The following is an 18,212-nucleotide window of genomic DNA, read 5'->3' as shown; positions in this document are numbered from 1 at the left end:
CCAATCCACATCTCAGAATAGTAATCTGAGATGCTGTTCTTCTCACCACAATTGTACAGAGTGGTTATCCGAGTTACCGTAGACTTTGTCAGTTCGAACCAGTCTGGCCATTCTCTGTTGACCTCCCTCATCAACAAGGCATTCTGTGGACGGAAATATAAAAACAGCAGATGCTCCCAAAAAATAAAACAAGTCCAAATACAATGCGACACTATCAGTTGATACGGTGCATAGATCTTAAAATAAGAATGCGCCGCTACCTCTAACTTTTTGTCATGGTCTCTGGTTACAAAGCATACTAATCACAGCTGTTCTAATCACTGGTCTTCGTTAACATGATGCGTTGCGGGTTGGCACTGTTTTGGCGGCACGAGGGGGACCTACACAATATTAGGCAGGTGGTTTTAATCTTGTGGCTGATTGGTGTAAATATAATTTGCATGAGCGGTGCGCTGCAAATGTGTGTACTTGTGAATGTGTGGAGATAGTCGCTGCACATACCTTATTAAAGCTCCTCCATGGCTCATACAGGGAACACTGACATGAGCATTGAGTGTTCTGTTTGTAGCAGATGACAGTGAACAGAGTGCAAATTTGCTTTGTAGCGCAAGGCACATGCAGAGTACATATTTATTTAAATAGTAGCCTTTTGCGGTAATCACTTTGAGTCACGTAGCGACTGGCTTTTCCGGAGTGGGAAGCTCCTGTCTTATGTGAGAGCTCCTTGGTCATAACAACTAAGAAACACTTCAAAATAAAAGCTCAATTTAAATAAAAATAAAAAAGTGTGACAGAAATGTAATATTCACTGTTATAATACTACTACTACTAATAAATCAATAGTAATTGCATTATATTTAATACAACATACAGAATATCGGTGCTAATAATACAATATCATGTTGAAAATGTAATTGCAATACTTCCGTTTAATAAATGTTTTAATGTATTTATTTAAACACCATTTTGATGATAAAACTGAAATACTGATATGCAGTTCAGGAAGAAAAAAAAAAAAAACTGTATTGGACTCTGTATCGGTACCAAAATAAATTTATCGTACTAGACATCCCTACCAAATAAATATCAAATAAAAGTCCCGGGGCTTTATAAGAAGTAAACAGATGTATTTTTTTTTTTTTTTGTCACATTTTCGCTTGTAACTTCATGACACAAACAGTATAAAAACAGCAGATGCTCCCGAAAAACCAAACGAATCCAAATACAATGTGACACTATCACTGATCAGTTGATACTGTGCATAGATCTTGAAATAAGAAATTGCGCTGCTACCTCAGATATCTTTTTGTCATGGTCTCTGGTTACAAAGCGTACCAATCACAGCTGATTTGGTCTTCATTAATGCGATGCATTTGTTTTCCTCCCCTTTTCTCCCCAATTTGGAATGCCCAATTCCCAAAGTCCTCATGGTGGCGAAGTGACTTGCCTGGTGGACTTTGGTGGAGGAGGAATCTTACGTGCCTCCACGTAAGAGACCGTGAATTTGTGCATCTTATCACATGGCTTGTTGAGCGTGTTACCGCAGAGACATGGCGTGTGGAGTCTTCGCGCTATTCTCCGCTGCATCCACGCACAACTCGCCATGCGCCCCACCGAGAGCGAGAACCACATTATAGTGACCACGAGGAGGTTACCCCATGTGACTCTACTCTCCCTAGCAACCGGGCCAATTTGGTTGCTTAGGAGACTTGGCTGGAGTCACTCAGCACCCCCTGGATTCGAACTCGTGACTCCAGGGGTGGTAGTCAGCATCTTTACTCGCTGAGCTACCCAGGCCCCCTGCGATGCGTTGTTACATTTATGGAGAGGTGGCTACTGCGCATGCTATGCCATAACCGCCGTAGCTATGCATAGCCTACTGCGTTGGTTCGATTGCACCATTTTTCATACAATTAACATGAATGGTGATGGAGGCTAAAATTTGGCTACACATATCCTTTTGTGTTCCATGGAAGAAAGTCATAGGGGTTTGGAACAACATGAGTGATAACAGAATGACTGAACTTAAATCTTTGGGTAAACTTTCCCTTGAAGAATTTGACATACCTGTATAGGTATAACCCACTTAAAAATTATGCCAATCTTTTAAATAAACCTTAATGCAAATAAACTCCATCTGCAAGGTTGAAAATCTCTGGCCTATTAGTTCTAGTATAATCTAACTTTTTTTGAGGGGGAAAAATGACTGGTAACACATTGTCTGATGTCTTGTTTTTCTAACTTGTAATAAAGCAAATCCAGCAGTAAATGCAAATTCCATGAAATGTGGCAAATTGTCAAGATGTTTTCCCACATGCACTTTATTAGTCAACAGTTCCAGCAAGTTATTTTAATTTGGGAGTCTGCACAGCCTTTATCTCCCAGGACCTAACAGTGATGGCGTGTGTTTGCAGGCTTGACAGCTGTTGGTGGCCTCTCCCTCATGGGTGGTGGATACCTCCCCAGCAACACAGCCGAGACCCTAGCCATCCTGGCTGCTTTTATCTCTTCTGTCAACATCGCTGGTGAGTGCACACAACACATGATCCCATACCTGGCAACATTGAAAAAAAAGATAGAACTGCTAAAGCCAAGGGTACACCATAAGAGGTGTTTTTTGCATTTATCTCTGCTGTTTTAAAATGGCTTTTCTATGTAAACATGCACTAGACAGACGTCTTGGACCATTGCACCATAGCTGCGATCCGGTGTGTTTTGTCTGAGATATATAACTTCAAAAGGCAACAAGCCTTAGTCTTGTAGTGTGCACTTGACTTAAAATATAGAAGGCTGAAAGTTGAGTAAGATTACCGATGCCAGCCAGTGAGTGCTCTGTACTTGTGCTGCCCGTTGCCCTCTGGCTGCCCTGCATCTTGTGTTCGTGAGAAGAGTGGCATATTCCATTCCCTCCAGGTGGAATGGTTTAGTCTGGGGAGAGCAGACAAACCTCACACCTGAAACAGGAAATGTCAGCATGGCAGTTTTGCTTTAAAGTGTCTTGGCTTGTCATAAATCAGCCTGCTCAAAAACAACCAGAAAGGCCATTAAGGAGGAAAAAGAGAAAAATGTCTTGGAATGGGCAGGTGGCCAAAATGCCATCCTGAATACAAAGACCTGTTCGTCCTGTTGAATTCTGCATCTCAGTGGCTGGTCGAGTGGGCTAAGACAACCGTCTGGGTCACAGGGTGTGTTAGTGATTTAATGGCCTGCTACTAGGCTTTTACAGACTTTTTTCATCATGCTCTACAATAACAACGTTTAGATATGTTTTCCAGCGCACACAAAGTGTCCGAATTTATATATTTATCTTCTCAGAAGGCAGGTGTTTAATATCAGTTTAAAGATGTTTTTTGATATTTCTCGTAGACGGTGTTTCATGCCACAGTCCCATTACCCATAAACCTTTGGGAGTTAGAAATATGGACATTCAGGTCCATTTTTTTTCCTTTGCTCTTCTCTATGATTTTTATTGTTAAGTGCATGCAGGGAAAAAAAATAGCAATTGCCCTCTCCAATTTAATTTCAATAAAAGACTAGGAATTTATGGTGAACCTGCTCTCTTAATGACAGGAATGAAAACATATTTTATTCTTTGGCCCTGGCTATGATGTCTGGATATCCTTCATATTTAATTGTGGGAAAATGGAACATTCTTTCAAATGCTGTATACATTGTATTCGACAGTCTGAGTGCATTTACTTCTAAGTTGAAATATTTAACGGAATCCTCCGAGGAATGGGTCGCCAAGGTTTGAGTGAAACTGGATATCCGAGTTTTAAATGAAAAGCTTTGGTTTGTAATCGTCCTAGTAAGTTGCTTTGCTAGGGTGCTGTAAGCCAGGAAAATAAATGTAAATGTAATCACATGGCAGTTTGAAAATACTTCACTAATGATCAGCAGATGAGTGACTCCCCTCGTTAATCGCAGCATCATTCAGTGACTCATCAATTAAAATGTTTTAAGTTTAAACATTGATGATTCCCAGCCCTAAATTTACACCGTCATTTAAAATTGGTGTAAATTTATGGCTGGGAATCATCAGGGGTCTGGCGATACAGTATTCTATAGATATATTTGTTGTGATTCTTTTAATTTAGTGTGTTACGATTGAAAAATGATATTGCGATCTTTCTCTTTTGTTTTTCATTCGTCTTCATTAAACTTTGTTGCTTTGCACTGAACTTCCTGCTTCATCATACAACCACAGTAGCATAGAACATAGGCTTGTGAGTGCCAGTAAAAAAAAAATCGTTGACCTAATAACGCTGTACGTTTAGTCTTCACACACATTGTATCGCTGAAAATGTGACCAAAAACATTGATTCTTGGCATTAGAATATTGATTAAGTATTGTGAGGTAAAATAATGCAATACTTTGAACTGCTAAAAGTGATATGACAGCGATTATAATGCTGATTTCTCATTAAAACATACAAAGATTAAGAATAGTAAACACTTAACGTCAAGTTCATGCTGTGATCCTATTATCTTGTTTTTATCAGGTGGTTTCTTGGTCACTCAGAGGATGTTGGACATGTTCAAGCGGCCCACTGATCCTCCAGAGTACAACTACTTGTATCTTCTTCCTGCTGGTCTGTTTGTTGGTGGCTATGGGGTGGCTCTTCAAAGCGGCTACAACATTGAACAGGTAAGAGAGGGTCACTAAGTTCAGTGGTTCTCAACTTTTTTTGATTGTAAGGCCCCCCACTGTACAACATATTTTAATGCCCCCTCATCCTGGAAACAAAGATTAATGGATTAATCACAATTAATTGTACATTCTGGGGGATATGTATATTTACTTCCTGTTAACCTTGTTCTCCTTGTGCAGATGATGTACTTGGGCTCTGGGATGTGCTGCGTAGGGGCTCTGGCTGGTCTGTCCACCCAGTCCACAGCCCGTCTCGGTAATGCCCTGGGCATGATTGGAGTGGCCGGTGGCATTGCCGCCACTTTTGGTGTTTTGAAACCTTCTCCTGAGCTTCTGGCACAGATGAGTGCAGCCATGGCTGTGGGTGGCACTGCCGGTGAGTGAGTGAGTTTCTTTAGTCTGAGGCCTTTGAACCTCAAAGTATGTGTATGTAAATGGGAAATGACCTAGTGATTTGCCCTGCAACCCCAGGTAATGGTCATCAGGTCGTGTGATTCACACAGCACGGGATTGCTCTTTGTAGCCAGTCATGTCTAATCTAAATTGCTAATTATTCCTGGAAACCTGCTGGAACAAGGATTAAACCATCCCTGCTTACCCTAGTTCAAACCAAAAGCCTGCTTGATTCCAGATGCTTGCTTCCAGCCTGAGGTCTTAGCCCGCCCCAAACATGCCCCCTACACACTCCTCCCCCTCAACCTGCACTCCAGACGCAAATCAACACACACACGGCTACATCAGATGTGACCCGTTTACCAGCAGGCCTAAATTCTCAGCTGCTTCTTCTCTTTACCTTTGCAGGTTTGACCATTGCCAAGAAGATCCAGATCTCAGATCTGCCACAGCTCGTAGCCGCTTTCCACAGTCTGGTGGGTCTGGCGGCCGTGCTCACCTGCGTGGCCGAGTACATGGTGGAGTACCCCCATTTCGCAACTGATCCTGCAGCCAACTTCACCAAGATTGTGGCCTACCTTGGGACCTACATTGGTGGAGTCACCTTTAGTGGCTCTTTGGTGGCTTACGGCAAACTTCAAGGTCCTACTTGTTTTGTCATTTAAAATAATTTGTCTATATTGCTTATTTATATTTTAGGATCCTCTGCGTTTGCCTGCAAAAATATGCAAAACTGCATATATTTGTAAATGAGCTGTCGGTCGGTTACCTAATTGTTGACTTAAGCCCAAAGTATACTTCGATCAGATGCAAATGCTGAGCATCTGATCTCACAGTTATATGGAGTATTCTTTGATGGGCTTGCATTCGACTACGCAGATGCTGTGTTTACACATCACAATGGAAGTATATCTAGGGCTTTAATCATCTCAAGGAAGTCCTGTATAATTAGGCAGGTTTCAGGTAGAGCTGTGTGATTTCCCCCCCCCCCCCCCTTTGATGGAATCAAAGTTTTGCATAAAATATTAGAGGATGCTGTAGTTAGATACACTGTCAATCCATCAATGGCTGAATATAAAAGAGAAAAACAAATGTTCACAGCACTTGGCTTGATGCCACCCTCAATCTGATAACAACATGAGGAAATATTCGTGACTACACGCTCCAACGTAACATAGGTTAACGACATGGAGACCGATATAAAAGCCGGTAATATTTCAAGTATGATTGTACAGTGTGATTGTAGGTAGACTTCGTCCATCATGCATGTTTACACTAGCTTAATCAAACAATAACTATGTTCTGTGGAAGTTGTGGAAGTCATGAAGCACTAAGCTACATTTTCTGAGTTGTCAACAGAAATGTATGTGTTTATAATAAAGTGTTAGAACATACATGACAGTTATGGGGGCTTCATATCAAATCATATAATGGATAAACTATAAATGGGAGAATCATTCACATCTCCTCTTACCATGATGATTCGGATTTATCGCTAATTATTGCTTTGTTCTGTGACACGTTTCAAATGTACTGCATTTATAGCCAACATTTAGGAAGCGAATAATTTTATTTTTATAATTTCATTTTGCTGTTCTGCTAAGCGTGTCCTGCAAGAGGGCACCACGTGCTCACAGCACTGACTGACGTAATTATTTTAAACTGAGCTTTTTGCTTCTTTCAACTACACTGACATTTTTCTGATATCTGGACTCTGTCTGCAGGTGTTTATGGTTATTCATACAAATGGATGGATATACTAAAATACTTTCTAGATAAACATGACTATTTCTAGATATTGATTTCTAGACAACTTTCTAGATGGACTTGATTTAGATACAAATAATATCTAAACTGGCTTTGAGGTATTTAGTAATTTTCTTATTTTATACTATTATTTCTGAAGTGTTATTTTAAATAAATTAGATTTACATTTATTTTACTTTTATGCTGTTAAACTTTGTGTGTTGCACTTTTTTGTGCATTTCTGTTCCACACCTTTGTTTGCTATAATGAAAAAAACATAGATTTTTCTAACCAGATTGCCTTGCATTCTAATAAGGAACACATTATTTGAATCATGTTGGAGTTACTTTTTTGAAAAATTTAATTGAGAATCGTAAATCATCCTTAAGTTTGAAAAAAATCATGATTTAATTTTTTTGCCATATCGCCCAGCCCTAGTTTCAGGTTCACTTGGCACGATTGAAAGCATTTTTTAGAGAGTGTTTACATACATTAAGACACATTCTTGCATTTAAAAACAGCTAGGTGAGCACAACGGAATGTCACAAAGCAGGGGTCTCGAGACATGTTTTTAAAAGTCTGACTCTTTTTAACTTGGCACACCATCTTAAACAACTCTCATGACAGAATGCTCAAAAAGAGCTCAAGTCACAATGCAGTGGCCAAAGATGCATTGAGGCAGTGCTTGAAATGGGATGAATTTAAAGATGCAGCTTTGCTTACAGGGTATTAATGTGCAAAGTTTCTTAACAACTAAAGTAGGAATGGGCATTTTTGAGTAATTTTGTTGTCGAGTACTATAACCAACCCCCGTATGACACGTATGTGAATTATTTCAGCTTTTATTTCTTTCATCACATTCCCAGCGGGTCAGAAGTTTACATACACTGTTAATATTTCGTAGCATTGCCTTTAAATTGTTTAACTTGGATCAAACTTTTTGGGTAGCCTTCCACAAGCTTCTCACAATAAGTTGCTGGAATTTTGGCCCATTCCTCCAGACAGAACTGGTGTAACTGAGTCAGGTTTGTAGGCCTCCTTGCTCGCACACTCTTTTTCAGTTCTGCCCACAAACTTTCTATTGGATTGAGGTCAGGGCTTTGTGATGGCCACTCCAATACCTTGACTTTGTTGTCCTTAAGCCATTTTGCCACAACTTTGGAGGTATGCTTGTGGTCATTGTCCATTTGGAAGACCCATTTGCGACCGAGCTTTAACTTCCTGGCTGATGTCTTGAGATGTTGCTTCAATATATCAACATAATTTTCCTTCCTCTTGATGCCATTTATTTTGTGAAGTGCACCAGTCCCTCCTACAGCAAAGCACCCCCACAACATAATGCTGCCTCCCCCATGCTTCACGGTTGGGATGGTGTTCTTCAGCTTGCAAGCCTCACCCTTTTTCTTCCAAACAATGATGGTCATTATGGTCAAACAGTTCAGTTTTTGTTTCATCAGACCAGAGGACATTTCTCCAAAAAGGAAGATCTTTGTCCTCATGTGCACTTGCAAACTGTAATCAGGCGCTTTTTATGGCGGTTGTGGCGCAGTGGCTTCTTCCTTGCAGAGCAGCCTTTAAGGTTATGTCGATATAGGACTCGTTTTACTGTGGATATAGATACTTGTCTACCTGATTCCTCCAGCATCTTCAGGTCCTTTGCTGTTGTTCTGGGATTAATTTGCACTTTTCGCACCAAACTATGTTCATGTCTAGGAGACAGAATGCGTCTCCTTCCTGAGTGGTGATGGCTGCGTGGTCCCATGGTATTTATACTTGCGTACTATTGTTTGTACAGGTGAACGTGGTACATTCAGGCATTTGGAAATTGCTCCCAAGGATGAACCAGACTTGTGGAGGTCCACAATTTTGGCTGATTTCTTTTGATTTTCCCATGATGTCAAGCAAAGAGGCACTGAGTTTGAAGGTAGGCCTTAAAATACATCCACAGGTACAGCTCCAATGGACTCCAATTAGCCTGTCAGAAGCTAATTGCCTAAAGGCTTGACATCATTTTCTGGAATTTTCCAAGCTGCTTAAAGGCACAGTTAACTTAATGTATGTAAACTTCTGACCCACTGGAATTGTGATGTAGTCAATTAAAAGTGAAACAATCCGTCTGTAAACAATTTTTGGAAAAATTACTGTGTCATGCACAGAGTAGATGTGTAAATGTAGAATGAGTAAAATGTGCTCTGTCTGTGTTCAGAGACTTAACGTACATACACACATACTGGTCTTATAAACTCCAAGAACAGAATATCAGTAGAGTATAGCACAGACGCCATCATATATTCTCTCATCCAACACCTCAACAACACACAAATCCACAGTGCCCCCCCTGTGAACTCGATTGTAACTGCGAGATGTGGTCAGAGATTCTGAGGAAACGGTGTAATTCAGTGCTGCTCATGGAAGGCAAATGCAGAAAAAAATTTATTTTGCGATATTCGAGTAATGTTTTATTTTTATATATATATATATTCGACTAGCTGGTGCAGAACAATTCATCGATTTAGTGTTAAAATATCAACCTAGGTAAAAAAAAAAAAAAAACCCTAGGTAAACTAGTCGACTGCACTACTTCACTAGTCTGTTGTTGGACGATTAGTTGACCATCTTGGCCCATCCCTACTTGCTACACTCAAAAAGGTACTGTGGCAGTACCATGTTACAGTGTGAAATATATATATATATATATATATATATATATATATATATATATATATATATATATATATATATATATATATATATATATATATATAAAACATGGTATTTACATGATTCTCCAAGGTACTTGATAACTACCATGGTACATGTCCAAAAAAGTAAGTGTAGTATAATATCCTGTATTTGTTTTAATCAGTCCTCACATGTTTTAGAGCAGAGTCCTCTCAATGTTGTAAGTGCAAAACAGGTCCTAATTGTCTGGTGCGGTTCTGTTTGTTAACTTGCCGGCTCACCGATGCCACACATGCCTTGTGTTTAAAGCTTGGCCAGGCGGAACCTCTCAGAATTTGGCACTAATTAGTCCCTCCGCCCCCCAGTCATTTTCCACTTGTTCCTCAAAGCTGGAACACATTATCTTCAGGAGCTTTCCCATTCCACCAGCACTACCATCACTCTGAAGCCTGGAGGCACATGTTGATGAAGATTAGAACTCCTATTTTTATGTTTGTATGCATTTTTTTTTTTTTTTTTTTTTTTCTAGCTTAGCTGAAAGTCACATAGGCGGGGGCTGAATACGGTACATAATCATCCAATCCAACTGTATCACAAACTTGTGCTCCACAGATGCGGAACGTATTTGGAAGCGTTACTGATTCGGCTCCTACTGAGTTTTTCTTGAGCACACATACTCGTTTTGTGCTGATGATATGTCTTGTACATATTATTATTGTTTATAGAGCGCTAACAGCTGCTTAAAGAGCACTTTAACAACATGACATGCAGTTGTGTACCTTTGTTTAAAGCGCTAATCAAACCAACTTGAGAGAGTGCCTTCTCATTTCCTAGAACTTCTGACCCTAATTTTCCTCCTTTCACTCATCGTATTCCCAAACAGCACACGGTGTCCACTAAACAGGGCTCGACAGTAAGGATGGCCTGCTGGCCTGGGGCCAGTTGACAGAACTCAGTGACGTGCTCAGTCAGGCCGGAGCTGTGTTGTCGTTACATATTACATTTGTTGATCTTTTACATGTTGTTTTTTTTTTTAATGCTTTGCAAACTAACATTAGGTTTTCTGTGACGTATTTAACATTTGTTAAATTCTGCTGATTGTTACCAAGGTAGTGTTATCTAGCTAGCTACATGGATGAAGTTTTGTTAAAAAAATTGGGAAGGAGTTGTGATGATTTTTGGTAGCATCAGTAAGAATGGGTGGAAAATAACATGCCAATCGGTAAGTTTTTCATTGCATGCAGACATTTTCTAGCAAAAGTGTGTATGAAAATAGCAGTCATGGAGTTAAAGTATACATAGCTGTATAATTTCCAGCTATTGCAAATAATTTTTTTTTGGAATATGTAAAAATACATTGCTAAAAATAAAATGTAGCGCATTATTTTTTTATTTTTATTTTTTTGTGGGGCCAGTGAAAATGTTTGGAGGGCAAGTAAAAATCTAAACAACTGTAGGATTACAGCATATTATTATTTATTTATTTTTTTTTATTTTTTTTTATTTTTTATAACTCTGCTTAAACTCATTATGCTTTTTCCACATGCAAATGTTTCCTCTCCATACAGGACTCCTGAACTCTGCTCCCCTTATGCTTCCTGGTCGTCACGCTCTGAATGCCACTCTCATGGCAGCCAGTGTGGGTGGAACGATTCCCTACATGCTTGATCCCAGCTTTACGACTGGCATTACCTGCTTGGGCTCTGTGTCTGCACTGTCTGCAGTCATGGTAAGGCATTCACCCCCAAAAGCTCTATGCCGGATTTGTCTCATAATATCATGTCTTGAGAATTGTGGCTTTTTTGGTGGTTGAAACGTTCCTTAGTGGCACTTTGGAGTTGCCTTTACTACGGCTTAAATTAGTGTTGACCAATAGCTTTTTCTTATGGCTGATGCCGATATCTAGAGAATAGAATGGTCAATATAATGCATATATGAAATACAATGTAAATGTGAAGTGTGTTTTTTATTTTTTTTTTATTTATTTTTTTTTTTTTTTGGGTGTTGAAATACATTCTTCTATCCCACCTTAAAGGAATATTCAGGGTTCAATACAAGTTAAGCTCAATCAGCAGCATTTGTGGCATAATGTTGATTACCACAAAAATAATTCGGACTTGTCCCATTTCTTCAGAGGTTACAGTGAGGCACTTTACAATGGAAGCGACTTGGGCCAATTGAATTGTTTAAATTGTAATTTTTTTACAGTCGTTTTAGGGTTTGTTGACATTGTCATGGCATCGAAGTTGTAAAATTGGCTATAACTTCACACAGAAAAGGTTAGTTAGCGATTTTATCACACTAAAATCACAACACACATATTGATAATTTCTTGTGGCTATACTTTGAAGTAGGGAGTATTTTAATGTTTAAAGATTGGCCCCATTCACTTCCATTGTAAGTTTCCATTTTAGGTTTTTTTTTATTTTTTATTTTTTTTTTTTTTTAAAGAGGGGAAAGTCAAAATTCATTTTTGTGGCAATCAGTATTATGCCACAAATGCTGTCATTTGAGCTTAACTTGTATTGAACCTGGAATATTCCTTTAATATATGTTGGAGCATTTTTAGGTTAATTCCATTTGGTGCTGCTATAGGCAAAGAAATGACACACTTAACTTTACTGATAGCAAGTAAAATGTTCAAAAATTGCTTAATTTAAATGTTTATTTTTAGTGCTGTCAGTTGATAAAATTAATCGCAATTAATCATTTTTTAATTTTTATTGTATTTCTTTTTTTTTTTTGTTAATTGCGATTAATCGCAGATTTTGAAAGTGCTGAAATTTGACTATACTTTTCTTGTCAAAATGTATTTATTTCAATCTTGGGAAGAAAACAAAACATGTAGCAATATAATGCTTTATTAACATTTTCCAAACAAAGCCTTCCACAACATAACCTAAACATAGAATGCACTAAAATATCACCAGTTCATGTAACATTAAACATTTCCCAAAGTCTAAGTGGGAGTTTGACTTATTGAAAGAACTAGTCCCACATAGGTTGCATATTCATTGCAATGGGCATTAAATCTCATAAAATCTCATCCACACCGTTAATCTGCAGGTAGACTGTGGCTATCCGCTTTCCTACAGCAATCGTGAAGCTGCATTCATGATTCGTGGCAGGGTGGCAACACCAGTGTCGAGTGCTGCTTTGAACTCGCCATGTGCCTTACATGGACTGAAAAAAATTATTTCTGTAACAAGTCCCAGCTGGGCTTGTTTTGTAGATCAAATAGAGCTAAGAGCTCCTTTCTCCATAATTTTGTGATTTATTTTATTTATGACAACAACGCTCTCTATCATAGGAGAGTGTGTAACGGTCAACTTTAGCATGTTAAGACATTTCTGCCCATAGAATGTCTATGGGACCACCACATTATGCTATTTTATGCTAAGCTTGTAGGCTCTACTTGGTAGAAGGGCTCTGGCACTTTGCCATGTAATGTAGTGTAATGACTCCGGGTGGACACATTAAAAAGTTTCCGCCCTTCACACCAGTGTTTATGCTGTATTAACGATAAATGCATTAATCGCGATTTAAGAAAAATGAATGCATTAAACATTTTAAATCAGTCGCATGCATTAACGCATTAATTCTGACAGCTCTACTTATTTTACACACTATTTTCTCAGAATTTACTAAACTTTTTTACAGAAAATTAAAGCTGAAAATCATCTACTTCTGTTAATCGGCCAACTGGCCACAGTTATCAGCCAATGCTGACAATTAAAAGCTGGCCAAATATGGGCCGATTAATAGACATAGATGATATATCAGTCTACCACTAACTTGAATAGAAGTATTCATTAAATTATAAAATTGTAAGTTTGGTCAATTTCCACTTAGTCTTGACAAGCGATATAACACAGGGATTTTGAGTTGCTTCTCATTTCCACACTTCATTTTGTGCTTTACAGCTGTGGGCTCTAGAAAACCCACTTCATATGAAGCTCAACCTCTTTTTGGCCTTTCTTTCTTTCTTTATTTTATGTAATCCATAAAAGACCACACCACCACATGATGACGGATAAAAGTAAACAAAAATCATGAAATTGAGGAAAAGCTCTCAGTTAACATTGGCGTCATGAAGCTTTCATCATTTGTCAATAATCGGGAAACTGACAAGCAGCTCTTTTTACCTCCGTAAAGATAAACAATCACCTGCTATATGGTGTCTGGCTCTTTTTACAGTGATCCGATATTATTCAAGTCACCTTCTTTCTGCTTGTTTGAGCATATTTCTTTACATAATGTGTGGTAGCTGGCTTTAAATCTGTTCCCTGAGGAACGTATATTGTTTAATAATACAGGGATGATATCATGAACTAGTGAAATGAATACTGTGTTTTGACAAACGCCTCATGCCTTAATTGAAGACCATTGCAACCAAATCTGTGTGAAATATGTTTGTGTCTTGCTCTAGATCGCATTTCCTATTTGTCTCATCACCCAGTCTGTAAACGAATGGTCTCGTTTTATAAAAAGTGAACAGTGTATGTACATTAAACTATGATTATACCTCAGGCTTGTGATTTTTTTTTTCTTTTTTTTTTTTTTTTTTTTCTTTGGACTTTTTTGGTTTTAATGACGGAATCGAGTTACTGTTTTGCTTTGCTCACTTGTCATTGTCGTAACCTTTGATCTCCACCTTTTTTTCCCTTTCACCCTCTTGCTGTGACCCTGCTCTTTTCCGCTTTGTAGGGCCTGACCCTAACAGCAGCCATTGGAGGGGCCGACATGCCTGTGGTGATCACGGTGCTAAACAGCTATTCCGGTTGGGCCCTGTGCGCTGAAGGCTTCCTTCTCAATAACAACCTGCTAACCATCGTGGGGGCCCTCATTGGTTCCTCTGGAGCCATCCTTTCCTACATCATGTGTGTGGTAAGTTCACTGTAAGGATTGTAGTAATGAGGAATTTAAAGGAGTCTTCTTGTGATTTGAGTTCCTTAATGCTACCATTACAGATTCTTAGTACTTTTTAAAAAGCACCGAATAGATCCTAAATATATGATACCCTTAACTATATTTTGTTTATATGTATTAATAACAAAAATGCTTAACAAATGTATTTTAGTAACCCATTTTTAAAGTACTATTTTATTTATTTATAGCAAAACAGTTTTCAGTTCATTTTGAGTCACATGACTAAGTAATGAGCAAGTCAGATTGTAATTAATTAACTGCTATGGCTGATTCAGGATGTGGACCATTTTAGACCGATAAGTGAGTCATTGGCCCATTTTGGCCGATTAATTGCAAAGAACCGGCTTATAAGAGTCACTGATTTTTTTAATCTAATTACTTTTATTAATGTCTCACATCGTATTTAATTCAGACAGCAAGCTCACTCAGAAAAATACAGCGTTTCTTTCGCTGTGGTGCTGTAGATTCAGTGGTGCAGGAAACCAACGTTCAAGAACCGTTAACCGAATCAAAAGTCATGTTTTGCTTCCAGTATTTATTTTTTATTTTTTTTTATTGGAACCGCCTTTGAACAGGCTCTCGTCCTCAACCTTAGTGCACACTGCCCTCTCCTTACGACTGTCTAAATCTCTGTGAAGTGGTTGGTGCCAGTTAAGCTTGGTCATCTCTATAAGCCAAGTTTAACTAAATACCATGACCCCAAAGACTGCATGTTCCTTTTATAATGAAGTGGTTGACCAATATGGGTTTTTAGTGGCCGATGCTGATATCCAGAGAGCAGGGTGGCCGATACAATGCCGATATATCACACAATTTAATTTAGTAAACAACAAACATAAAATTGCCAAAAAAATGAATAAACTCTTATTTAGCACTATATTTACTCAATTTAACAAAAACTTCAGATTTCTGTTTAGTCATAAAATTTTAGTAATTTATTTGCACATGAAGAAATTAATTTATAAGAAAGAAGGAAATAACAGTACACACTGTAGTCCAGCAACCATGGATGGCATGACCACATTAGCAATTGCATTTACTCAAAAAATACAGAGTGAAACCAATTTTACATACAGTACAAAGTGAATAAGACATTTACTTACAGGTGCATCTCAATAAATTAGAATGTCGTGGAAAAGTTCATTTATTTCAGTAATTCAACTCAAATTGTGAAACTCGTGTATTAAATAAATTCAATGCACACAGACTGAAGTAGTTTAAGTCTTTGGTTCTTTTAATTGTGATGATTTTGGCTCACATTTAACAAAAACCCACCAATTCACTATCTCAAAAAATTAGAATATGGTGACATGCCAATCAGCTAATCAGCTCAAAACACCTGCAAAGGTTTCCTGAGCCTTCAAAATGGTCTCTCAGTTTGGTTCACTAGGCTGCATAATCATGGGGAAGACTGCTGATCTGACAGTTGTCCAGAAGACAATAATTGACACCCTTCACAAGGAGGGTAAGCCACAAATATTCATTGCCAAAGAAGCTGGCTGTTCACAGAGTGCTGTATCCAAGCATGTTAACAAAGTTGAGTGGAAGGAAAAAGTGTGGAAGAAAAAGATGCACAACCAACCGAGAGAACCGCAGCCTTATGAGGATTGTCAAGCAAAATCGATTCAAGAATTTGGGTGAACTTCACAAGGAATCAAGGCTGGACATGTCAAGGAATTTAGCTACAGTTGTCATATTCCTCTTATTAAGCCACTCCTGAACCACAGACAACGTCAGAGGCGTCTTACCTGGGCTAAGGAGAAGAAGAACTGGACTGTTGCCCAGTGGTCCAAAGTCCTCTTTTCAGATGAGAGCAAGTTTTGTATTTCATTTGGAAACCAAGGTCCTAGAGTCTGGAGGAAGGGTGGAGAAGCTCATAGCCCAAGTTGCTTGAAGTCCAGTATTAAGTTTCCACAGTCTGTGATGATTTGGGGTGCAGTGTCATCTGCTGGTGTTGGTCCATTGTGTTTTTTGAAAACCAAAGTCACTGCACCCGTTTACCAAGACATTTTGGAGCACTTCATGCTTCCTTCTGCTGACCAGCTTTTTAAAGATGCTGATTTCATTTTCCAGCAGGATTTGGCACCTGCCCACACTGCCAAAAGCACCAAAAGTTGGTTAAATGAACATGGTGTTGGTGTGCTTGACTGGCCAGCAAACTCACCAGACCTGAACCCCATAGAGAATCTATATGGGGTATTGTCAAGAGGAAAATGAGAAACAAGAGACCAAAAAATGCAGATGAGCTGAAGGCCACTGTCAAAGAAACGTGGGCTTCCATACCACCTCAGCAGTGCCACAAACTGATCACCTCCATGCCACGCCGAATTGAGGCAGTAATTAAAGCAAATAATTTATATAATAAAAATAAAATAAAAACTTACATATACAGTAAATGAACATACTTTCCAGAAGGCCAACAATTCACTAAAAATGTTTTTTTTATTGGTCTTATGATGTATTCTAATTTTTTGAGATAGTGAATTGGTGGGTTTGTTAAATGTGAGCCAAAATCATCACAATTTAAAGAACCAAAGACTTAAACTACTTCAGTCTGTGTGCATTGAATTTATTTAATACACGAGTTTCACAATTTGAGTTGAATTACTGAAATAAATGAACTTTTCCACGACATTCTAATTTATTGAGATGCACCTGTATAGCACACGTGAAGCGCTTTTACCTTGGGCTGCATCCGAAAACGTAGGCAGCTGACTTGCTTCCTTGCTGCCTAATCAGTAAATGGCTTATCTAACATCTATTTTGAATGAATGGATCCTAATCCTGAAGTTTTGATTCTGGCTGATAGAATACACGCTTCAGAGGAAGATAATAGATGGATTTTCGTGAGGTTCGTGAATTACATCTTTTTAAATGAGATATCTGCATATTTGCAGACAGTATATAATAGAAGTTTTATTGATATGCCTTTTTTATCATTAGACAAAACGGTTAAAAGTTACAGGGAGCTGTTGAGGAGAGGGAGAATGAAACAGGCGAGCACTTTAACATTATGAGCTCAAACGTGTCTACAGCGGCTCTGATATGCAGACCATTTAAATGACACATGAGTGTTGCACACACTATTATTGTAGTAACACGATGGCACGTAAAAACAAAACGAACAGTGACTGGTCGTTTACATGCCTCAGTCGCTTCACATGCAAGCAGGTGATTTTCAGTGCCCTCAAGAAAAAATTTGCCAAACGAGAGAATTTATCGGCCGATTAATTAAAGTCAGAATATCGTCGCCGAGATATCGGTCGACCACTAATAATGACTCCCACTTTCTGAAACCCAGTGGGATTTGGGAATTCGAGACTATGATTTTCTTTTAGGATGAATAAGTGGTATATATGTAATTTTTATTCTTGCCTGTCATACAAATTCTTCTGGTTTTTTCTGGCTTGCCTGGCTGCAACAGAGTATGGCATTGCGCTACAGGGTTTCTATTTTGAATAAATTATTAATTGTATATTAAAGGGGTCACAACATGCCTTTTTTGTATTAATGTTTCTTGAGATTCACTTATAATATTAAAGTGTTTTGCACAAAACACATTCATATATTTGTAAAACATGATAATTTTCCACCCTCATTCTGAACCCCTGGTTTTGGTGCTGCTGCTTCTTTAAGATATGATGGTAAACGGCCACTGTTATGATTGGCTTTCTGCTCTTGATTGACATGCTCTTTCTATTTGCCATATGACTGCTCAACGCTGCTGGGCGGGCTACGGAAGGTAAAGAATGCGTTAATTTGTTGTGGAAGTAGAGAACATGTTTTGGCAGCTTGGTTTCAACAAATGCTC

The 18,212-nt window shown here is 38.6% G+C and overlaps 1 protein-coding gene across 2 annotated transcripts in view; it reads left to right on the top strand.

Moving 5' to 3' along the window:
• The window catches only part of LOC127428866 (NAD(P) transhydrogenase, mitochondrial-like), a 57,356-nt gene that overhangs the window by 20,448 nt on the left and 18,696 nt on the right, over window positions 1-18,212 (top strand). For both annotated transcript variants that reach the window (XM_051677514.1, XM_051677512.1), the window contains exons 12-17: window positions 2,415-2,525; window positions 4,503-4,648; window positions 4,832-5,027; window positions 5,453-5,686; window positions 11,041-11,201; window positions 14,180-14,359. In XM_051677514.1, coding sequence (XP_051533474.1) covers window positions 2,415-2,525; window positions 4,503-4,648; window positions 4,832-5,027; window positions 5,453-5,686; window positions 11,041-11,201; window positions 14,180-14,359 — 1,028 coding nt within the window. The remainder of the gene's footprint in view (window positions 1-2,414; window positions 2,526-4,502; window positions 4,649-4,831; window positions 5,028-5,452; window positions 5,687-11,040; window positions 11,202-14,179; window positions 14,360-18,212) is intronic.

The sequence above is a fragment of the Myxocyprinus asiaticus genome, chromosome 38 (genome assembly GCF_019703515.2).
Source record: "Myxocyprinus asiaticus isolate MX2 ecotype Aquarium Trade chromosome 38, UBuf_Myxa_2, whole genome shotgun sequence".
NCBI lineage: Eukaryota > Metazoa > Chordata > Actinopteri > Cypriniformes > Catostomidae > Myxocyprinus > Myxocyprinus asiaticus.
The sequence above is the reverse complement of the archived record's forward strand: the minus strand, read 5'-3'. Positions and strand labels throughout refer to the sequence as shown.